This window comes from Anas platyrhynchos, chromosome 1, assembly GCF_047663525.1.
Source record: "Anas platyrhynchos isolate ZD024472 breed Pekin duck chromosome 1, IASCAAS_PekinDuck_T2T, whole genome shotgun sequence".
NCBI classification, from domain to species: domain Eukaryota; kingdom Metazoa; phylum Chordata; class Aves; order Anseriformes; family Anatidae; genus Anas; species Anas platyrhynchos.
The window spans coordinates 9,937,860-9,963,615 of NC_092587.1; the positions used below are offsets into that span (position 1 = coordinate 9,937,860).

Sequence of the window (25,756 nt, forward strand, 5' to 3'; positions counted from 1 at the left end):
GAAGTGTTGAAGTGGTGATGACTTCCCAAATTAATTTGGAGTATTATTGGAGTTTTGTCCAATATGATTATGATTAATCACAGCTTAATCATTAGAGTTATCCTTAGAAATATTTATTATTATTATTACCGAGCAAATTTTAAAGTTACATTCAAATTATAATTAGCACTGTCATGATTTTCTTAGTGTATTCTTTTTTCTTTTTTTCTTTCTTCTTTTAACTCAATATATTGCTAAGGAAGTTGATAAAGCTTTAAATAGAAGGTTAGACCTACTTCAGAAATTATTGACTTAGATTAGGAAAGTTGACAAATTCCTCCATGTGTATTAATGAGGGCCATAAAAATATGAACATCACATCATATCATTAAAATCAGAAGACTTTGGGATGTTTATCCTCAAATTACTAGTGGATACTGGGACACTTTGTAAGATTACCAGCTAAAATAACAGCTAAGATGACCTGTCATTTGGAGAGTGAGCTATTTCATTAGCTGAATCATGAAATTCTTTCACAAAATATTGCATTTTGCATCTGGGAGAAACTGGGAGGAGGCATTTCATAGCTGGGATGAGGAAAACTCTGGTATGAAAATATTTGCTGTAGGATGTTCTTGGTATTTTTGTTATCCAAATAAGGAGATAGAGTTGTGTGTCATTCAGAGTGGTATAAAGGAATCTTAGAGAAAGACTAAGTGTATTTAGTTAGGAATAAGAAGGAAAATATTGGTTGTGATGTTCAGTTGCATATGCCTGCCTTTTCTTCCTTATTTCCTTTGATCAGTAGCTGACCATTTTGCTTAAATCCCTTCAATTACATTTCCCTAGCAGCAGCTTACCTCTGCATTACAAATTTACTGATTTTTTTTTTATTATTTTTATGAGCTCTTCAGAAAGTGGTTGTACAGTACCGAACTGAAGATATGGGGACTTTCCAGATCATATGAACTCATGCTTCCGTACTCCATGTGTTCCAATGCATGTTGCAATGCATAACACTCAAATTGACCAAAATAACACTTAAAATAACCAAAACAAACAAACAAACAAAAAAAAAGCAAGCCCCAGAAATACTGCAGGATGATGTTTGGCAAGCTATATTTATATCTAGAAATGTGTAGGCAGTTTTGAAGCAAAAGTAATTAAATATTAATTTAAATTACCCCCCCCCCCCCAAAAAAAAAAAAAAGTATATTACACAATTATAGATTATCATTAGATAGGATTCTGAAAACAGTTAACTACAGTATTTGGTTGTATTTATAAACAAAAGATAATCTTACAACTGATGAAACTAGTTGCTGATGTGGACAGTCATGTAAAACATAGCTAAATGTCAAAACTCAGAATTTGAGGATCTTTTAGTATTGTTTTAATAGGTTTGCAAAACAGAATTCATGGTCAGTCATTTATGGTTTAATATAATTTGATTTAGAATATTTTTTTCATCTGAGACATTAGATCATCTTTTAGAAAAAAAAATAGACACGTATTTAATTGCCTGGAGACATTAAGAATGTATATATAAGTATATACACATGCATATGTATTTATTTTTTTAGGAAAAGGAGGATGACAAATCAGACACATCAAGCTCTCAGCAACAGAAAAGTCCACAAGGTCTGAGTGACACCGGGTATTCTTCTGATGGGATATCAAGTTCACTTGGTGAAATTCCAAGTCATATCCCCAGTGATGAAAAGGATTTACTCAGAGAATCTAGTAAAAAAGACCCTATTTCACAAGAAAGTCCACCGAGCCCCTCGGATCTAGCTAAATTGGAAAGTACTGTCCTGTCTATTTTGGAAGCTCAGGCAAGTACACTTTCTGATGAAAAATCTGTGAAGAATAAAGAACTTTATGAAACATACAGTGAACAGACAAAAGAACAGCATAAAACAAAGCCTTTGCCAGTCACTCCAGAATCTTACAGTTCGGATGAGGAAGACTTAGTAGCTATTCATGAAGGTGAAGGAACCATTGTAGAAGATGGCAAAGCAAGTGCTTCCTCCCAAGCTGAATACAAGGAAGGAGATGGAGGGGATGACATACCAGCAAGAAGGCAACGGTATGATTCTGTGGAAGATAGCAGTGAGAGTGAAAACTCACCTGTCCCAAGGAGAAAAAGAAGAGCTAGTGTTGGTTCTTCAAGTAGTGATGAGTACAAACGAGATGACAGTCAGGGATCGGGTGATGAGGAAGACTTCATTAGAAAACAAATTATAGAGATGAGTGCTGATGAAGATGCCTCAGGTTCTGAAGATGATGAGTTCATTAGAAATCAGCTCAAAGAGATCAGTGTAACTGAAAGCCAAAAAAAAGAAGATGTGAAAAGCAAAGCCAAAGGAACTGCTGGAAAACATAGAAGAATGGCACGGAAAAGTAGTGCAGGCTATGATGAGGATGCAGGAAGACGACATTCATGGCATGATGATGATGATGAGACTTTTGATGAAAGTCCAGAACCAAAGTACAGGGAAACTAAAAGTCAAGACAGTGAGGAACTTGCTGTAACAGGAGGAGGAGGTCTTCGGCGTTTCAAAACAATAGAATTAAATAGTACAATAACAAACAAATATTCTGAGGCTTCTGAACAACAGAAAGGTATCTTATATTTTGATGAAGAACCTGAGCTAGAGATGGAGAGTCTTACAGATTCACCAGAAGACAGATCTAGAGGAGAAGGGTCTTCTAGTTTACATGCTTCAAGTTTCACACCAGGTACATCTCCCACTTCAGTGTCATCACTTGATGAAGACAGCGACAGCAGTCCTAGTCACAAAAAACTAGGAGGGGAGAGCAAGCAACAGCGCAAAGCTAGGCATAGGTCACATGGTCCTCTTCTTCCAACTATTGAAGATTCTTCAGAAGAAGAAGAACTACGGGAAGAGGAAGAATTGCTAAAGGAACAAGAGAAACAGCGTGAGTTAGAACAGCAACAAAGAAAAAGTTCTAGCAAGAAATCTAAAAAAGACAAGGATGAACTGAGAGCTCAGAGAAGAAGGGAACGTCCAAAGACTCCTCCAAGTAATCTTTCTCCCATTGAAGATGCATCTCCAACAGAAGAATTACGACAGGCAGCAGAAATGGAAGAGCTTCACAGATCTTCCTGTTCTGAATATTCACCTAGTATTGAGTCAGATCCTGAAGGATTTGAAATTAGCCCAGAAAAGATAATAGAAGTTCAAAAAGTTTACAAGTTGCCTACTGCTGTCTCACTATACTCACCAACAGATGAACAACCAGTTGGAGTTCCAAAAGAAGAAAGCAGTCAAAAGACATTGAAAAGTGCTGAAGAGGTATATGAGGAAATGATACATAAGACCCATAAGGCCAAGCCATTTCCAATTTCAAATGAAAAAGATGAGGTGTTTGAAAAAGAATCATTATATGGTGGAATGCTAATAGAGGATTATATTTATGAATCTTTAGTAGAGGATACCTACAATGGAACTATTGATACTAATCTTGTAATGAGACAAGATGAGAATAATGAGTATATACAGCAGAGAGGAAAAGAGAAAAAAATAAGAGCTTCAGAACAGATCTATGAAGAACCACAGAAAATTACTGATCTACAGGAAGACTACTATAGTGTAGAGCCTTTACATTCAATTGTGCCTCAAGAAGATATTGTTTCTAGCTCTTATATTATTCCAGAAAGTCATGAAATAGTTGTATTAGACAGCACAGTAAATTCCACTACTGAGGAAAAGCAGTTGTTAGATGCAGAAGCTGCTTATGAAGAGCTTATGAAAAGACAGAGAATGCAGCTAACCCCTGGGTCCAGTCCAACACAGCCAACTTCAGGTTTTGTTCCTACATCTGATACAAAGATATCTAGTGTTGGAGAAGCAGTGGATAGTACATCTTTAACGTCAAGCACTACTTCAGTAATCTCAGATGTATCATCTCTCAGTAGCACAGCACTTTCTATTCCAGATGTTAAAATAACTCAGCATTTTACAGCAGAGGAAATTGAAGATGAATACTTAACAGATTATGCCAGAGAAATTCAAGAAATAATTTCTCATGAAACATCAATGTTGACATACTCTGAAACATCAGAAGGTGCTGCATCAGTTTTACCCTCTGATACAGCTTCCTTAACATCATCTACATCTTCAGTTTGTACCACAGATAGTTCATCACCTATAGATAGTGCAACCACAGGTTATGTAGATACAGCAGATGCTGTAAGTAAACTAGCAGATTCTGAAGATGTCAGGATAATAGCCCAAATTCCCTTAACATCTACAAAAGAGTACTCTGAGGTGAGCATGCCTTATGAATCTGTTGCTGGAGCCACTAAAAGGCCAGCTATAGCCTCAGATATGGAGAAGGTGGATCAAGCTGCAGTTTGTTTGCCTGAAACTGCACCTTCATTAGTGTCTACTACAGTTACAAAACCCCAGCAATATGCAACTGATACCATTACATTTGATACCTCCAAAGCAGAAAAGGTTGCAGCTAGAAAAATGAAAAGTACAGTAGAGGCTGGCATTGTCAAAATTCATCATGAAGATTTAAACAAAGAATTGAGCGTTGATATGACAAAGATTAATTTGACTGGTGCTACATCTGAGCAACCACCCACACATATAGCATCAGTTCAAGTTAAAGAGCCTGCATCAGAAACATCTTCTGTACCTACTCCCAGTGTTGTAAGTAAGACCAGCATGGTCTCTGTGCCTTCCTCAGCTCCTGTTCCAACATCCAAAATATTTTCACTTTTTAGAAGCTCTTCTTTGGATTCTTCTGCACAACCTTCTCCATCCCCACCTACTCCTCCTCCACCACCACCTCCTCCACCATTACCTCCACCTATTTTACCCAAACCAGCCATTTATCCGAAAAAGAAGTCACAGATTAAGACTCCAGTGACAACAGCACCCACAATGGTACCTTCAGTCACAAGTGTTGCAACACTGGAGTCCACAGCTGTTTTAAAGAATCATGTGGTACCTATCACAAAAACATACACCCCAACACCACCTCCTGTACCACCCAAACCATCCTCCATTCCAGCAGGGCTCGTTTTCAGTCACAGGCCTACTGAGGTAACAAAACCTCCAATTGCTCCTAAACCAGCGGTTCCTCCACTCCCAATAACTGTTCATAAGCCAGCAGAAACACAGGTGAAACCAATAGGTTTGTCATTGACTTCAACTATGACTCTGAATTTGGTTTCTTCAGCTGAATACAAAATAGCATCTCCCACATCCCCTTTGTCTCCACACTCTAACAAATCATCACCAAGGTTGACAAAACCCTCACAGGAAACCTATGTTGTCATCACATTGCCATCTGAGCCTGGAACTCCTACAGAAGCTATCACTAGTCAGGCTGTTACCAGCTGGCCTTTAGAAGCACCTTCTAAAGAACAGATTCCCCAGCCTATGCAACCAATTTTTACTCCATCCATGAAAGCTTTGGAAATTCCGAGTATGGCAGATCAGAGTATGTATATTTCAGCTGCTTTGCAAACTATCCCTGTCACAACACAATCAACTTTTGAAAAAGTACCTAGTTCAAAATCAGAAGCAGTAACAACAGAGGTAGCCAAGACTACAGTGTCTGTAGCGAAGGGCCCGATGCCCAGTGTTGGTTTAGGTAGTGTCGCTATTACTATACCTCCAGAACCAATACATATAGTAGATCAACCCAGGTATAGAGAGAATGGAAGATTCCATCCTTTGGGTGATGTCATTGATCTTCGCACTTTAACTAAGATGGATATTGAAGTGCGAGACAGCTGTATGGATCTGTCTGCTGTTTCCATGGATGTGAGAAGGCTAATGCCAGCAAGTGACACATGTGGGCGGCCAGTAAGTACAGTCCAGCCAGCTATAATAAATCTTAGCACTACATGTGTTGCAGATCCTTCTCTGTCTGTAGTCACTGAGACAGTAACTGTCATGACCTGCACTGCCACTGTAAGCTACACTACCAGTACAGACAGCCTCGTGGATCTGGGACATGCAATGACAACTCCACTGCAGCTAACAACATCAAAACATTTTGAGCCTGCATACAGAGTGACAGACAGCCAGACGTTCTCTGCAAGTAGAGATGAAGTGCCAATAAATTTATCCCTAGGTACTTCAACACATGCAGTGACATGGGCTACTACAAAGCCTGTTACTGTACCACCTGTTGGTGTTACAAATGGTTGGACTGATATCTCGACTTCTCAGGAGCCAATGGAGAGTGGAGCAGTTGACCTTAGCACTACAAAATCCCACAGAACAATAGTAACAATGGATGAAACTACTTCAGGTGTCATAACTACAGTAATAGAAGATGATGAAAAGCCTGTGGATCTCACTGCAGGGAGAAGAGCTGTCTGCTGTGATATGGTTTATAAATTTCCATTTGGTAGGAGCTGTACAGCACAGCAGCCTCCAACTACGCTTCCTGAAGATCGCTTTGGTTACAGAGATGACCATTATCAGTATGATCGTTCAGGATCATATGGCTATCGAGGAATGGGAGGTATGAAACCATCTATGTCTGACACGAATTTATCAGAAGCTGGACTGTTTGCATACAAAAGCAAGAATAGCTTTGATTATCGCGTTGGGGCAACTGATGCAGCAGTAGATCTTACTTCTGGAAGAGTTACTACAGGTCAGTATGACACAGCAGCAGATCTTTCTTTGAAATATGATTTTGATGTTCCTCACCTCATTTTAGGATGATTTTTAAATGTATTTTTATTTTTCCCCTCCTTCTTTTGTTTTGTTTTCTTTTGGACAGTGTGACAAATTATTCTGGATTACACCTGTATTTCATGTCTTCATTTTACATATATGTTTTGCACAGAGGTGCCTGCATGTGCCTGCATGTTCAGAAATGCTTCCTTCACATCTAAAGTAGATCAGTTACTTGAAGATTTGCATGCAGTTTTCCCTTTCCATTTAATTCATCAAGATGGGATGACTTTCAGAATCCACAAAGCAGCATTCTTTTGTGGGACTGGACTGTAATTTTGCCCTGTAATTTCAGGTGAGGTTATGGATTACTCAAGCAAGACCACTGGTCCTTACCCAGAGACTCGGCAGGTAATTTCTGGCATCGGTATCAGTACACCACAGTATTCCCAAGCAAGAATGGTATCATCTCTGGGTTCCCCATTCGGCGTTGGAAGTGTTTTGAGATCATCCAATGGTGTTGTTTATTCTTCAGTAGCAACTCCCATCCCATCCACATTTGCCATCACTACACAACCCGGTTCTATTTTCAGTACAAGTGTCAGAGATTTGCCTACTCTCCAAACAATTGACTCAGTGCCCTCCTTATCAACTTTGCAACAGAGTCAACCTCTCCCAAGGTCATACAGTTTCTTGACAACAGTGGCAACGGAAAAAGATGCAATTACTGCCCTTGATATTGAGACAGGCTTGCCACCTCTTACTCTAGAAACTATTGCCACTGAGCCAACTAACTTAATACCTGCAACAGCATCTGAAGTTTATACAGATGTAATCGAAGATGAGGTTGGTCTTCTCATTGCCCCTGAAGAAGGCAAACAGCAACAGCTTGATTTGGAGCGTGAACTTCTTGAGCTTGAGAAAATTAAGCAACAGCGCTTTGCTGAAGAGCTGGAATGGGAACGTCAGGAAATTCAAAGATTCAGGGAACAAGAGAAATTTATGGTACAAAAAAAGCTTGAGGAGTTGCAATCCATGAAACATCATCTCTTATTTCAGCAAGAGGAGGAACGGCAAGCTCAGTTTATGATGAGGCAAGAGACTTTAGCACAGCAACAGTTGCAACTTGAACAATTCCAACAACTTCAACAACAGCTCCATCAACAGTTAGAGGAACAAAAAATACGTCAAATATATCAATATGGTTATGACCCTTCAGGGACTGGCTCACCACAAACAACCACAGATCAAACACTCCTGGAAGGACAGTATGCAACCACAGAAAATGGACAGTTTTGGCCTACTGATGATGTAACCACTACAGCTTCAGGAGTGCTGGGTATTGAAATTCCACAAAGCCAAACATGGTATACAGTTCAGTCAGATGGCATTACCCAATATATACCTAGGTCTGGTATCCTAAGCTCTGTTTCAGAAATGTCTCTTAAGGATATTGATGTTAGAGAGGAGAAGCAATTGAAAAAGAGAAGTTCTATGCCAAAATTACGTGGTCCATATGAGGAGCTGGATGAGACTCTGGAAGATGAGCCCAGGTGTTTCAAAAAGATAGTAGACAGTGGAGTGCAAACTGATGATGAAGACGGAGCAGACAGAGGTTACACAAACAGGAGACGGAGAACTAAAAAGAGTGTTGATACAAGTGTTCAGACAGATGATGAAGATCAAGATGAATGGGACCTTTCTAGCAGATCCAGAAGAAAGCCTCGTGTAGGGAAATACAGTGAGAGTACCACTGAGGCAGACAAAACTAAACAGTTCTCCAAAGTATCTAGTATTGCAGTTCAGACAGTAGCAGAGATTTCAGTACAAACAGAACCTGTAGGAACAATAAGAACACCTTCAATCAGGGCCCGATTGGATGCTAAGGTTGAAATCATAAAGCACATTTCAGCTCCAGAAAAGACATATAAAGGAGAAAGTTTGGGATGTCAAACAGAGACAGAGTCAGATACTCAAAGTCCCCAATATCTGTCAGCTTCATCCCCCCAGAAAGATAAAAAACGCCCAACACCATTAGAAATAGGCTACTCAGCCCACCTTCGTCCAGACTCTACACTGCAGGTAGTCCCTTCCCCTCCCAAATCTCCCAAAGTTCTCTATTCACCTATTTCACCTGTTTCACCAAGCAAAGTTATCGAGTCAGCATTTGTACCCTATGAAAAACCCATCACTGATGACATCAGCCCTCAGAAGATGCTACATGCTGACATTGCCAAGGTTCCTCCATCAAGCCCAAAGGCGGCAAAGATGATGCAACGCTCTATGTCTGATCCTAAGCCCCTGAGTCCCACAGCAGAAGACAGTTCCAGAGCTCAGTTTCAGTACACTGAGGGTTTCATGGTAAGAAGTATTTGCTTTCTTTTCTTTTTTTTTTTTTTTTTAGTATGCAGTTGTACAGCTGACTATCAGTACAGCATGAGATCTGACACACCCATCAGAAATTCCTATGTATGCAGTCTTTTTGCACATCTTACTGAAAAGTCACAAAATATCTGCTGTCTAAAGCAAGGGTCATTTGATTCATCATTTTGTCTGGAAAAAGAAGAATCCAAATTACAGTCTTACTGAGATTCAGAAGAGAAAAAAAAAATACAACACACAACAAATCCTTATTCAGAATTTGGATTGCACTTTACATTTTATATCTGTGGTGGTTTTACCGCCAGACCCAGTACAACATCGCAATTAATTGGCAATAAAACAGCTACTACCAATTCTTCAGAAAATTAAAAAATATATATATTCTGTAGTAATATAGCTCCAAGCTCTTGTGGCACACTGTAGTGTATTTATATTGGAATTACTGCATATACCTTCTGAGAGGCAGCTGAAAGCAGATTTGCAGTGGCATGATTTAGATGTCATTTTTGATCCTTGTGGGTTGTTTGTTTTTGTTTTTTTTTTTGGCCATTTATGATTCCGTGGATAATCTTGTGTCCCAGTCTGTACATACATCTTTTATCTCTTCCAGAGTGAAAGGTTTCAGACCATAAATCCATTTTTTGCTGTTTTGTTTTGGATAGGGAGGATTATCAAGAAGTTATACAAGTGCTGGAGGTTGTTTCTGACAGGGCCAGAGGAAGGATGCTGGATTTAGATAGAGACAGCAATAAAGGAGTAATAAAGGACTAACATCACCAGGATTTAAATTTGCTATTTCTGCAGTATCCCTTCTCCTTGAGAAGTAAGATTTTTGATTTGTGAATCAATCCATTATTTATGAATGAAAGGAAGTAGTCTTGGTGAATTAAAAACAAACAAACAAACAAACAAAACCACAATATTTAACATGTACTTGGCAGTCCATTTGTCTGAGTCTATTCCCTTCTGTCAGTTGCAGGCTCAGTATCTTATTTGTGAGAGCTCTAGGAGAGCTGCCATTCAGGTTCTTTAGTAATTTTTACTTTTTATGTTCAGTTATCTGTGAATACTGTGAATATCTGTGAATAATCTGTGAAGTATATTCTCTAGTACAGACTGGACAGAATAAAGTGGGTTTATCCCTGTTTGATATTTTGTGGTGACTTTCAGCTAAGGGTTTGTCTGGTTATACCCTTCAAGGCCCCTATTGTAAGCAGTTTCTGCAGCTTTACATATTTATGCAGACATTAAGTAATTTCTATACTGTTACTGTTTCAAAACCATTCTTTGAAGTTTGAAGGGAAAACAGTAGTCATGGCATTGGTATTCCATATCAACTCCATATCCCTATTGCAGGATTAACAGTGTGAGAAACAGTAACACAAATACTCATTTCATATAGAGGCCTTGGAAAAGCATCTTAAAGAGCGTTGTTCACAGGTTAGAAATTGTTGGGTTGTACTAGACTTTGGAAAGTAGGTATTAATATTGTAAAATAACTGGCACTGCAGTGAAACTATTACTGATAACAAATGTTCACTTATTTTATAGATACATATATATTTAATACGAATTGTATAGTTTGTATGATGGTGGATGATAAATTATATGAGGCACTGATTGTTTAAAGGCTTTTACATTAGAGCTTGAACACATGCGGTATTTATTAATCAAGACATAGAAACAAAGGTCTTGTATGTATATATGTTCAGTACTTACTCATATGGCTATTACAGTTTTGCCCTCATCACAAACAGTAATGAGATATGCTGTTCTTATTAGTACGCAGCTATCAAGCAGAAATAGTCCATGTGTCAAAGTAATCTAACTGAAAGAGGTGGACTTTTTATGGATTTTATTTTTTTTATAGAATTTGAAGTGCAAGTAGGCAAACACTAGGAAAGTAAAAATCTTCCATAGTTTAAAGTGGGCTGCACTAACTGTGTCATGTGGCAGATGGTGGGAAAGCTACTCTGCAAACTTGCCGTGACCACCATGGCAGCTTTCAGCCCTGATGTTATGTGAAGTGTTAAGCATTATTTTTTCCGATGTAGGTTCTTATGTTCAGTTAGCTTTGTCTGGGATCAGATGAAAAATAAAGGAGCAGAAGAGATACATGATAAACAAGAATACATAAAAAGAAAGTTTCAGAGAGTGATCTAATGGCATCATCAGAATCTGAAAAATATTGGGATAATTTGCTTTGGAAGTTTGTTAGTTTCAGTTCTCAGTTACTCAGTCCAGTTATGGTAGAAAGCAGGGATCTTCAGTTTCCATAAGGCTTACAGTATTCTCTTCAGCAGAACTATGTTTTTTTGATAGTGAGAACCTGGTTTTAAGACTGTAACATCTTGGCAGACAATGATTTCTTCCATTGTGCCTTAATACCCTCCCTCAGAAGTTCCTCCTGAAAGTCGGTATACACACAGTGGCACTGTTTACAAAGTGCATAATCTGTTGACATTTTCATAGAATCACAGAATCATAGAATCAGAATTTTTTTCAGGAGCAGATTTGTGTTGTTGCAACAACATACTGTTGTTGTACTTGAGTCTAAATACAAGATCATTTTTGGATTATCCTACTAGTTCTGAAACTACAATGTTTCATCAACATTGAAATATATTAGGGACTGCAACATTTTGTTCATTCTTTGTACAGTGTCCGTAGCAGTTAAAATTCTCGTGTAAATTCTCTGTTTACCCTTTTTTGCCTCATGACTGGAGAGCACCCAATGACCTAATTGTAAAAGGGAAAAGTAGAAGAGATCACATACATCATTGAGAACAATGAAGTTTAGTGCAGAAAAACTTTTCAAACGGGTCACTCAGAATAAGAGGACAATGTTGAATATAAAGGAAAAAAAAAAAAAAATGAAATGAAAGATTGATCTTTCAGTACCTTAGGGAAATGGAGTATGTACAGGAATATTTTTTGCATGGATGAATATCCCATCACATTTTTAATAGTTCTCATTTCAGGGTTATGTCTTTGTCTCCATTTAAAAATACGGCAGGTGAAAAGGGTGTTCATATGTTCCTGTGCGTGTTTCACAGGCTTCATTTTATGACAGTTTATCAAAAATGTTTATCCTTATGCAATCAATGAGCCTATAAGGGAAAGAATAAAATTGGTCTTAAAATCCTGTCTAAAGATTACAGTGAAATGACATTTTGTCCTCCACTTCCATCATTCATGTCTTTCTTCCATTTAAAAATGCATTTATTATAACATTTCAAGAAAAAGATTATGGAGACTATGAATAAGATGATGAAATGATACCCCTGCTTTCTACAACTGCTGTTGTAAATATAACTTTATGTTCTTTAATTTGCCTTTTGTAGGAAATCATTACAATGTTTTATCCAACCATCCAATCTAGTATAAGTGAAAGGCTGAAAAATAATCTGCCTGCTAATCATGTAATTATAAGTATCAAAAAATATTTCTTTCAGTGACAGCACATTTAATGTTGAGATAGCAAGTTATATGTTTACATTTTCCATTACTGTCTATAGTAGTTATTGCCTCTATTGCCATGAACATAGAGTGAACATAGGTGATGCCTTCCTACTAATCTGAAGTAAGAGCATTTCTTTCCATTTTATTTCCTTTGATGATTCTTGCATAGTGTGCAGTTCTGTGAGTAATCCAGTGTAGCTGTGTCAAGGAAAATTTGTGAGATATAGGTTGCCAGCATGAAAAAAGACTCACGGAAGACACCCATCTAGAATTGTTACCATTCAAAGATATTATTATTCCTCCTTGTGAAGCTTTGTGCTACTTGAACTCCCAGTGGAAATGACCTTCTTGATGCTGCCTTTTATAGGCTGCCTAGCAGCTGTGTGTGGTAGGATTCTATGGAGAGTGATGCCATAACAGTGGGGCACATAGAAGTCTTAGTGCCATGGGGGCACAAGGAAGTCTTAGTAAAGAGTTTGGAAGCAGTGATTCAAATTTATCTATACAGCATCAACAACAAAAACAACAACAAACTAAAAAAAAAAGTGAGTACCTGACTAGTTTAATAAAGAAATAGCTTTATACCAGTGCATCACAGATCAAGTCACATGCCAGTCACAGTCAACTTCAGCACTTGTACATGTTGCGTACGTATAATCAAAGATGGAAGTTGTCTGCTTTTTGCCTTTGGATGTAAAATGCCTGCTCAGCTAAACTAAAGCAAATGGCAGGAGATCTTGCACATGAACTGTCACTCTCATACAACATCTACACCTTAAGCAATGCATAAAGCCTCAGAAGAAGTGTTTGTATTAGTGAAACTAATGCAAAGACACATCTGTCAACAGCCTGCCAGCTTCAGGGTAGAAACTGTGTATTTAAGCATCCACAGTTTGAGCAAATTCTATCAATCTATTTATTAAGAGAGTTACGAAAGACTTCTTGAATTTTTTGTCCAATGTTAGTTGCTGCTACTGTAGGGCAAATATAATTCAAATCTTCATACTATGCTAAAAAAGACAATGATTTCAAGAAAAATCTCCAAAGATTGTTTATTTATTTAGGTTAAACAAAAGCCAAACCAAAACAAACCAAAACAAAACAAAAACAACAACAAAAAACTTCACCTATTGCTTTAGTAAGAGCAGAATTTTTTTAATACCATTTTTGTCATTTTTTTAAATGCTGAATCACAGTAATCTATGTTTTATCTTCTTTAGTACTGTACTGATAATTGATTTCAACAACACAAAGTGACAGATCTGAAAGTGTTGCCTCAGATGCATAGCACCTGTTATGTATACATAATAAACGTAAAAGTAAATTACAGAAAATATTGTTCTCTGTAATCTATCACTGTCCTCAGTTTAAAATCAAGTTAGTGGAATGTACCTTATTAACATCTATGTTGTACCGTGACATTTCTGCCTTGATCATGATACTGTAATGGCAACATAATTCATAATTTTAATCATTAAAGTTACATAATGGTTTGGATAGATACTTACTGTATGTTACTTTTAGATGAGCTGTATCTATTTTGAATGGTCCTGTTAGCATTTCGTGCTCGATATCACTTAATGTTTTCAACTACAAGGAATGTGTTTTCATCTGTTTTCTTCTTTAAAACTGAAGGTTAGGACCTCGGTAATTTGGGCTGTCTTTTCCTACATCAGATGTGCTGTACATCTGGGCACTGGAGAGGGGAAAAAAAGTAGTGTCTCCCAGTATAATTAAAACCTTCTGTATATCATATCTATGATGCTTTGCTTGTCTTTTTGGACTAAACTGATAATCAGATCTGTATGATATTGAAGAAAGTTCTTCTTGCGTAATGAACAGAGATAAAACCTTGGGATAATTGCATGGTTTTGGGTTGGGTGTTTCTGTTTGTCTACCTTCCTCAGAAGCAGGAACTAGGTTCCTGTCTTAGTGTTGTTCCAGAATTTCAGGTAACAGAGTTTCTGCTATTACCAGGACATTGGTGTTTCCCTTGGTTTCTTGTTGTAGTTATGCTTCTTGGGTGGTAGTTTGTTATAGCTCTTGTATTTATTGTAAAATACTTAGAAGTTATTTTTGGTCTGTGATATATGTGGTTACATGATTGCAGCTACAGAAGGCTTCATTCAGTGACTTAATTTTCCAGTATAGTCCCATGATTTGGTCTGGAAAAAAGGAAGAATATTTTTTTCCCCTTAAAAGAAAGTTACCTTTAAATATAACATGACCATTGCCTCATGCAGAAATAGCAATTATTTGGGTTTAAGTATAGCAGTGTGTTGTGTGAGGAACTGGCTTTGGTAGTATGATGTAAGAGTAACCTAGATTTAAAGAACAAGTTTTGTTGTTGTTGTTTGTTTGTTTGTTTGTTTGTTTGTTTTTCCTTTGCTTCCGGGAAATCTAAATGACATCTGTGGGCTGTGGTTTAACAAAACTCTTCAAAATTCTTCTTCAGGCAATGGTGACAACAGGTCCTTCATTTTGACTGTGCATACACCAGTCTTAAAGCATAGTCTGGGAGTGGCCTGATTTGCATGATTTGTATGGTTTTCATGCAGTTCATTAACTGCTCACTTGGGTCAGCTTAACAGTGTCTTAACAGTTAGCAACAGGCTAAGTCACTGGTTCTGGATAGGCACACAGTGTAGTTTTCTACATCCCTGAAGAGTGCCCTGTAGCTTGTGTATGAAGCTGGTTCATTGCTTATGGTCAGATCATATTTTGAGATTGAACTTAGGCCAGAAATCCAGAGAAGGTGTAGATGTACCCAGTGAATTCTTTTTGTGCTTGAATATCAAGTCAAATGCTAGTATGCCTAGTTGGGTTCATTGGAGGTGCAGAAAAATGTGTATAAGCCTGGCTTTCTTTATCCTATTTTGAATTACTTTCAAAAGAGTTTCCTGTTTCATATTCATATAACTAATCTTTCTTCTCATTCAGATATTCTTTAAAAAGGCATTTTTAAAGTAGCAGTGTCAGTCCAATACAGCAATGTACTGGGAGACAAAGGCCACTGATTCTTGCTGCACACCATTTCTCCTCTGCATTTCAAAACATAAAATACAATAAATAAATTAAAAAAAATAACCTGAAATTTAGGATCTCACATATAAAGACAATTCTTGATCATCTTTTATTCCTATGCAATTAGCAAAATATCTATCTTCTCCTTTAACTACAAGTTTTTAGCTAGATTTATTATTACTTTTTTCCATTGAAGTTTTGATGTATTTACAGTTTAGAGATCTGTTAACATTTCAAGCTACTGCTTCCTGTGCTGTATTTGAAATCCTTTGGAATAACCTCTCTGTGACTCAAATAAGCCATCTTTTTTTTCCATCTGTCTCATCTTCAAAACAGAAAAACTATCCTGCATTTGGTCAACATATCCTATAAACATTATTTTCTAAAGAACATTTAACTGGGTCACTCTGAATTGTCTGTTACTTTTAAATTAGCTGATTTCAAGTATTTTCTTTTTAATGAAGGGACACTCATTCATAAGAGAAAATTATTATGATATTCAATTTCTTGCTTTTCAAATGGTATCTTTCACAATCTGTAATACAGCCTGAGATTTATGGCAGAGTTAACAAAGAGCCTAGGTCTTCTGTCACGTGGGCCTTTTCTCATGTGCTGACAGTTCATCCATCTCCCCATTAGCCAGCTCTCATCTACACATTGAAAAAGCACCCATGGCCACAAATCCTTACCCTGACCTACTTCAGCTCTGTTTTGCCTCAGACTTTTCTCGTTTATCAAGACATGGAATACAGTAGTTTATCTGAATAAATAGGATAAGGGTAAAAAATTACTAGTGTAATTCATTGCTTTTCTAGATGGCCAGGGAATAACCTGACTGAATTCAAGAGAGTTTCTCTCAAATGTTCTGCTGGCAAGTTTGACTTCCTGCATGTCATTCTGTTGACTCTTATGAGCACTTTTAACAGAAGCTCAGGAAAATTATAGTGTACTGAGAAAATGGATATACATCCTCAGGAAGAACAGTTTAGCAAAAGACCAGCATCTACAAAAGCTTCCTACAAAGGAAGCACTGAGTATGCTTTGTTAGCAAATCATTTGGTATACTAAAAGCAGAACAACAGATCACATCAGCTGATGCTAAAGTCCCTACAAGTATACCTTATGCAGCTGGGGACTCTAACACTGGAACTGGTTTATATTGTGGTTTGATGTTGTCCAAAAAGTCATTGATTTGGACTGGTCTCCCCTACTGGGATTTGAGCACATTTGAGACACAGTTAGAACAGAGCTTCCTATTTAGTTTTCTCTATAAGAAATCTAGTTGGCATGCTCAAAATCCTCCTTGCAAATTGTACTAACATACAATAACTAGAGAAAACCAAGGAATTTGTTCTTGTCAAAGTATTAGCCTAATGCCTTTAATTCCAACACTTATTACTGTCGCATCATTAAGATATTTTTTTAAAAATATTGTCTTGATCGGCCAAATGTGATTAAATGTTTAAATGTTCTTGGCAAAAAAAAAAAAAAAGTTTCTCATATGTCCTATTTGAAGATAGCTAATATATATATATATATATACATGTATATATAGCTAAATATTCAGAGCAGTAAAAAGATGTTTGCTATCTTAAAACTTTTAGGAAATTCCTTTAACACAAATCAATGCATTTAAAATTCTCTTTGCTTTTTGTTTTGCTTTGCTTAAAAAAACGTGTGTGGTTTACCAGTACTGAGAGCATTATTCTGTGTAATCAAATCATTAGAATTTAAAGGGATACATGTTATTAAATTCTGATAGCTGTGGATATTTTCTCCATTCTTGTCTGTGATTAATTTATCTGTAGCATATGAGCTACTGAAAATCTTAAACCTCTGAATTGTCCCCTAAATATATATATAGATAATATATGTATATGCAAAGCAATATATGCTTTGCATATATGTCCCTACGATCACCTCAAAAAGTAGAAATGTAGAAGAATGAAATGAGGCTAGTCCATAATGTCTTGGATATGTGTGTGTTAATACTCATTGCTGCATTATTAACTTAATAAATCATCAAACAGAGCTCTGAAGTTTTGCATTTCATCGCTAGAAATACTGGCTAGGTCAGATTTTCTGTTGCCATAGTGCTTCACATAGCCATGTCGGGTAAGAACATCTCATAGGTATTTTTTGAAATTAATGCCTTGCCTATGGCAGACCTAAACTTGAAAGCTCTTTATGCTTTCATTTTGACATTGATTTTTTGAATCAGTGATTTCATATTAAAGGGAAATTGTTAAGATAACTGTATATACAATTGTGAAATAAACTAAGAGTTTAGATGTAGGCATAAGGTTTTACATGTTGTGTGAGATTCTGACTCAAATAATTCATTCTATCTCACTTCTTTAATTTCTTACTCCAGTATAACATTATATATTTATAAGCTAATATTTTAGCAATTACTATTTTTTAATGGAGCTGAACTTTCCATCTGCCAACTGAAAGTAGATATCTCAGGTCAAATTGATCACTGTCAAGTGGTCACTGTTTAAGTGGGGCAAAAAACGTTTCTCACAGACTTGACTCTTTAATAATTTAATCATAATTTATAGTATGGAAAAAATACTCATATACCATCTGCAAATCAATTCAGTACAGGAATCCCAATCACTTCGGAAAGCAGAATTGCATATTGGAGCAATGATTCAAAATCAAATTCAGCAATGGTACAGACACTACAGGTAAAAAAAATAAAATGTTCAGGTGTAGTAGTAAGACTTCAGACATGACTTAAAACTATGAAGTGCTTGCACAAATAGTAGCAGTGTTCTTGGGAAGCACTGTCAACTTTCCAATATATAAGATGTGTAGTAATTTTTGTACCTTTTTCAGTTTCTAGTCAGTGGTTAGTGAGACTTCAGCTATGATACTAGATGTTGTTTAGGTCAGCACCATTTATGAATTAGAAAGAGTGGGGAAAAAAAATCAGAATTGAGAGAAAAGGAAAGGATACAAGATTTAGAAAACAAGACCTTGGATAAAAGGCTGAAGAATCTGGCTGTTTTGGTCTAGAAAGAAGAATACCAAACCTGTACAATAGTCTTTCACTGTGTTAAACATAACTATAAATGGGACAGCTTCTAACCACTGTTTGTGTCCATGAAGGCAGGAAAAGGATTATATCAATTTGTCATGTTGGATATATAGTAGATAAGAAGAAAGCCATAACTGCAGTAACATATACTTTAGGATAAAGATATTAGAATGAGACTGTTACCTGAATATTGGGAGTATCATAGAAGGATAACCTACATGACTTATTTCGCTTTCAAGCCAAGAATTTTGAGCAGAGAGTAAGAGCATTAGCTTTAAAAAATGAATTCTAAGATTAAATACACCTTTTGTTAGTATTCACAACTCTTACTACACATTGATATCTACATTATTACTGTCAATTTGTATTGATACAGCATTTGTCACAGAGTGCTTGAATAAACTATCCACTAAGGCCTAGTGGGGCTCAGTGACTTCAGTGATACAGTTCTTTATAAGGTAGGAAGCTGGGATGAAGAAAATAGGTTTATAATTAGATAACTTAAATGATACCTGCCTCATTCCTTTTAGATGAAATGTCATTTATCCCCATTTTGCTTTCCTCTTTACATTTCTCTTCAGAAGCCTAGAGAGGTCTAGCATCTTCCTATAGGAAGGATATGAAAGATCATGTTTCATGTTAGATATTGATGGTGTAAAGTCATACCTGACTTGGTCACTATAACAGACTGTTATAATCTGCAGACAGAAATATTCCAAGGGAACAACAGTTCTACTACAGCAGAACTGTTCTACTACAGTTCAGCTACAAAGAGTTTCTTCTAAATCACTGAAACTGCCTTCGGTCAGCTGAATTCCATGGTCTCATGAAAAGTGATTTTACCTGCTGCAATTGTTCAGCTCAGACAGTGGGATCTGTAAAGTCATGGTAAGTAGTTACAGTGCCTGCATTTAGAATGAGGCTCCAAGACAGGAATTAACAGTAGCTAGTATGCTCAGTGCTGTGATGTCTAATTCAGCCATTTAGAAACTCCAAATAGAGGAATAAGTCTGAAACATTGTCACAGGATATGGCTTAGACATGTCTGTGAAATAATGCAGAGCCTGAAATTTCTTCATATTCGTTCTCTCATTCTATATGAGACTACAGAGGAAGCCAGCCTCTTGGCTCTCTTCCATCAGAACTTCTTGCATTCTGTACAGACGGAATTTGGGTCTTGGTTCAATTTCTGTTCATATTCCCCATCTGTCCATATCTTCTATCTAATCTCCTTGCTAAACCCTAATTCTGTTTCCCAGACGGTCCCTTTTTGACACATTCTCTCATCCAGTCTAAGTCGTTCCTACTGAAGTACAGCTTTTATTATATCACCTTACTCACTTGGCAACTTATTCATTCACTAATGTTGAATCTGACTCGGGCATTGAGTGTGCTGGTGCTCTTACACTGCCTGGCAAGCCTTCTCCCTGGTGCAAGATCATAGAATGGGCTATCCATTAACTAAAAGTAAAGGCAGGGTTTGAAAATAACTACTATGGAGGAAGACCTGAAGGAGGATTAAATTCTGGGGACTTCCTCAATCTTTTTGAGATAAGAAATTTAATTTTTCTGATTTCTCTAAATTGAGACAACTGCTTGATTTAGATACTCAGCAATTACCAAAGATAGTCAGGAAAGGTGATGGACAGGGGGATGGACAGGGGGAATTAGAACAAAAGTTACCCACATGAAGTTTAAGCCTCATATAGAGCGGATGAATTTGAGCCGTGTTGTTTATTTTCAAGTCTTGTATAGCATTCATTAAACATAATGATGTAAGCCTCAAGGTAGCTCATAAATAGTATTTGCTCCATAAGCTTGTGGAACACATTTTCTATATCCTTTTGCATAGTGTTTTTTTATATGTATATATATATATACATATATATGTATACGCATATACATATATATAACAGAATATGCACATATATATAACAGATAACAGAAATAAAATGATACTTCTTGTCTGAGTTAAAGTTGGAACTAACGGCTGTCTTTTTCACAAATTTGACTGCCTGTGTTAATCACTTACATCATATTGATGGTCCTTTTAGCTAGAATCCATAGCAGAAATATAGAAATTATAGACATAGGCCTTATAGAAATAGTGGAGAGGAATCACTGCCTTTGCTCATTTCATCTTTGTCCTTTGCTCATTTCATCAGTGATATAGTACAATAAAGAGTTTTATAGTAATGTTTCCAGATATTTCTTTAGGCAGTAAAAGTCATTTTTTTGACAGCAGTAGTGTAGGCTGCTCAGAGTCCTTATGTTCTTACAGCCTGTTTGAACATTGTCTGTCTGAGAGAATCGTAACTCAGGCAGTTACCTCTTTTTTCCATTTCTTCATCATTTGTTCCAAGAGCTCACTGATGAAAACAAAAAGTTGTGACAAAGTTACAAAAGTAACATATTTTACTTCATATATATGTGTATATATATATATATATATATATATATATATATATATATGTATGTATGTATGTATGTGTGTAGTAATACCTCTACTTTATACATATGTATATATATATAAAAAGCTAAGTGTTTTTTTTTGGAGGGTATTTTGCAGACATGACTAACAGTATTTTTCATCTCAACCACACTCAGTTATAGAATGCCCTTGCCTACATTCAAGCTTTTATTTAATAAAAATAAATACTGCAGTCCCTACTGTTTTACACCTTCCACAGCATCTTGGCAATAAATCCATGGTGTCCATATTATGTTTTGAAAACATTAATTAGCTAAGCTCCTCAGACATCACAGTGACTGAAAAAAGGATCACCCAATCATTAGACTGGGAAGAATCTACGGAGATCTACACCTCAAAGCTGGGCTAATTTCAAGGTTAGGGGTAGCTAGAGGGCTTGTCCAGTTAAGTTTGAAAATCTCTGAGGATGGAGATTTCGCAGCCTCTCTGGGCATCCTGTTCTGTGACTTCATTGCTCTCATGGTGAAGAATTCTTAATTTACCCTAAGCGACTTGTGATATTTGCCCTCCAATATACATCTCTTAGAAGGATGTGGTTCCATGTTCAGTAATCCCATATTTGAGAGTTGAAGACAGCAGTTCCCTTAGACTCTTGTCATATAACACTCATCAAGCTGTTGGGCTGGTTCACATCAGAAGTAAATTATTTTCCCTCAAGCATTTCTATGCTGCTTTATAAAGAAATGCACAGTTCAGGAAACACTATCCTATGCCCTCCATTAAGTTGTCAAACCCATTAATTAGACTGAAGTAATTTGGGAAACAGATGGATTTTTTTTTTCTCCACTAAAATATTGTCTTTTTTCCTATTTTTGTTTTGTTTTGTTTTGTTTTTTATTGGATAAACTGCAATTTTGAGAGACCATCCTTTTGTAATAAAAGCTAACATTTGTTTATTGACCTCTAATGTATAAGTGATGTAAAATTCTGAGAAATTAACAAGTAAATATCTGACATCATTGTAGAGACAAAATCTAGTACAAGTGTATTCGGGAGAATTAATTGATATGTTAGAAAGTATCTTTTTAGATTTAGGAGGAAATTATTCACTCAGAGGATGGTGAGGGCCACAAAGTGGCATATGACAGAAACATGGTAATTATCTAATAAAGAAAAAAAAGGACTTAATAAATATGGAGTATCCATAAGAAATATTAAGAATCCTAAGAATAAAAAATACTCTATTGGGAAACTATGCTTTATTAGTTGATCTTTAAACAGTAAAAAATTGCAAGTCATTATTATTTTAATTATTATTGCAAGTCATTCATTATTTTTAGCCGTATTTACTTTTTTTTTCTCCTATTTTGAGTTAAAAGTAGTTTCTTCACAGCTAGACTATTTCACAACATAACAGATCTTACTAAAAGATATTTTTTCTAATATCAATAATCTATTTTTCTTAATTATTCACTTTTCTTCTAATTGCTGGAACAATTTCAAATAATAAGTATTAATAATAAAATAATTCTTCTAGTTAGTTGCTGGAACACCTCTTCTATGAAGACAGGCTGAAGGATTTGGGGGTTCTCAGCCTGGAGAAGAGAAGACTCCAGGCAGACCTGATAGCAACCTTCCAGTACCCAAAGGGGGCTACAGAAAATCTGGAGAGGAACTCTGTCAGGGACTGTAGTTATAAGACAAGGGGTAATGGCTTTAAACTCAGAAAGGGTAGATTTATATTAGATATTAGGAAGAAATACTTTACTTTGATGGTAGTGAGGTTGCCCAGATAAGTTGTGGATGCCCCAACCCTGGAAGAGTTCAAGGCCAGGTTGGATGGGGCAACCTGATCTACTGGTAGATGTCCTTGCCCATGGCAGGGGGGATGGAATTAGATCTTTAAGGTCCCTTCCAATGCAAACCATGCTATGATTCTATGAAATATTGTCTTACTGAATAAATTCCTTTCCCACTCTCTCCATAATATTTTCCTTAGGGTTAGGCCTAACCAATAGTCTGACAATGTTACACTCCCTGAAAGTCTTGATCCAAGACAAAACCTGAATCATTATTAAGAGACTATTTTATTGTATATTCTCCTGTAAGAATACTCAGAATACTTTGAAATCCAAAAATCTTTCTCCTAAATGAGGATATTGTTATGGTTCTGTTGCTGTTATCGAAATTTTTACCTTTTTTTAAACATTTTTCTGAACATTAGAGAGCTTGTATGTCTTCTTATTCTTCTTTTTTTGTTTTTGTTTTTTTTTAACAAGCAAACAAACAACAACAAAAAAAACCAACAAAACATTTACACACACCCTGGAGGTAGGATCTAATAGACCATTTTATAATGAACCTTGTTATTTTCCAGTTAGTATTACTGATTACTAGTATATTTATTATTGCTTCAACTTGCAATGATCTAATCAGGTATAAAGTTTTAGTTATTGTAAGAACACTGTTATAAAGACATAAGTTATTGTATTTATCATTGTAGCTCCTGTTTTTGTCAAGATGATACTCTAGTTTCTGTCTTTAGGTTTAGTAATATGGTCCCAGTTAGAACCTCACCTCAGTCTCCATTTCCTCTCTTCACTTTTATTGCTCTTAGCTATTATAGGGATACTACTTTTTATCCCACATACTGACTGTACTCAGAGAGTTTGTCATTTTTACTCTCTCAGTCCATGTTGTCTGAGGACCTCTTGGACTCCCATTCTACAAAGGTGCATTTCTTCATGAACCTTTCTTTCCTTATTGTTAGACCTGAAGAAGGGGATGACTAGCCTTGTTCTTGATGAGTTGTTTCATCACTGTTCATTCTGTTCCTTCCTCATGCCTCCAAGAAGTGTGAAAAACCCACATAATCTGAATTAAAAATGAACAATCAAAGAAGGGAACACGTGTTTACAGCTGGACGCATAACAGGTATTGATGACAGGAAGAAGAGCAGTAAAGCAAGTAAAGGAAGCAAGCAATAAAAAAGTAGTCAGAACTGATTTCTAAATGTTTTATGGAATTCAGAAGCCACAGTTATTATATTGTCCACATTCTATTCTTTTAAGTCTTGTAGTAACAGGGGCAATGAAAATGTCCATGGGAGAGCTTTTTTTTTTTTTCAGCATAGTGTGACCAACACTATGTTGAAAAGTGTTGCATATTTAACCTTGGAAGCAGATGAAGGGGTCATGTTTTTGCATGCATAAACCCTACCAGAAGAATGTATTATGCATATGGCTTTTCTTTTGCATCTTCCTTTCATGGGTTTTTCCTTTCTTTATTTTGAGCAACTGAATTTGCTGTTGTCACTGTTGATTAAGTATCTTCCTTGTTGTTTTTAAAGTTATTATTCATTATAATGGACCAGCTAAAAATCACAGATACTATCACAGGTACAGGTTGGAAGGATCTAACAGCCATAAGTAAACTTTAAGTGACAGCACTTGTGTGTGATAGGCAAACATTAAGGCTAAGGTAGAACCAGCTCTATCCTGAAGCTGTGTAATTGTTTCAGCAAAATTGCGATCAGCAGAACTTCCTAGCAGAAATATATTTACAACTTCAGCTTGCACACCAGAAGTGTGGTGTGATAACTTGTGATCCAGGTTAAGAGGTATTCTGCTTCTATAGACATATACTTAGTTTGCCTTCTGTTTTTAAAGCTCTTTACAGCAAACTTTCTCACACTGTATGTCTTCAAAGTATAGAGCAAGCTGTCTTTCAAATAACTAGGTGGGTTACAAATCACCTAGATCCCTGGGGTAAGAAAGAGAATTTCCAGAAAGAAAATCCATAAGTTCTGTATATAAACACAATATTTTTACAAGACAGGTTGCATTCCTCATGTATAAGACCCATGTATATGAAATGGTGTAGCATTTTTACAACATTCTTTGAGAACTACTGTATAGAAAGATTCTGCTGTGGTTTTGCTCCATGAGCATAGGTGTTGAGGAAATTTCTCTTGGAACAGGCTTTTCTTATGCTCTGGCCCAGATATATGAGCATGTAAGAAAGTAATGGCATTACCTTTTTTGTCCTCTTCAAAATCTTCTTACACAGAGCTCAAGGTTTGCTTTTGGAGGAAACCCTTGTGCCAGTGTATTTTTCATGACTTGGTCCTGAGGTTTCAATTGTTCTACAATTTAAAAACATTATTCTTCTTATGCTACTTTATGCTAAAATATGTTGTATACATATTCCATTTTCTAATTCTTTGATGTCCTACATCTCTGAAATCATTACTGTATTACAGCATTGTAGATGTTATATTTCATGAACATGTAATTTGTAAAATGCTATAAGAAGGGATCGATATTGTGGTGGAAAAGCAATGCAGTTTAAAAATGTTGGCTATGGTCAGATATAAAGTCATGTATTGTTTCCAGGGCAGATGAAGAAAAAAATCATCATCCTAACAGTACTTAGTGTTTATCTGCAAATTGATGTTCAAACAAGACAATAAATAATTACACAGAGCTCCTAGATAATGTGTAGTAAGGTAAATAGCATTGACAATTCAACAGTCAAGATAATCATCATCACTATTCAGCCAGCCTGGCTCCTGTCTGCTATATGTACATTGAGGTACTATAATGATTACTGTGCATTCAGATTCCATAAGAGATATCTGAGAATTAAAGGATTTAATGTTTCCTGCTGAAATATTGAGACAGCTGGTTCTGTAAGCATTACATATTCTGTAGAGCTTATAGAAAGATTATTCTTTTTTGTTTACGTGCTTACCATGGT

The 25,756-nt window shown here is 36.3% G+C and overlaps 1 protein-coding gene across 14 annotated transcripts in view; it reads left to right on the forward strand.

Moving 5' to 3' along the window:
• PCLO (piccolo presynaptic cytomatrix protein) overlaps window positions 1–25,756 on the forward strand; it is a 361,590-nt gene that overhangs the window by 170,320 nt on the left and 165,514 nt on the right. For all 14 annotated transcript variants that reach the window (XR_005269621.2, XR_003497920.3, XM_027460019.3 and 11 more), the window contains exons 5-6: window positions 1,563–6,630; window positions 7,009–9,014. Coding sequence is in view for 12 of the 14 variants with exons in the window: in XM_027460019.3 (XP_027315820.1) it covers window positions 1,563–6,630; window positions 7,009–9,014 (7,074 nt within the window). In the remaining 2 variants the exon portion in view is untranslated. The remainder of the gene's footprint in view (window positions 1–1,562; window positions 6,631–7,008; window positions 9,015–25,756) is intronic.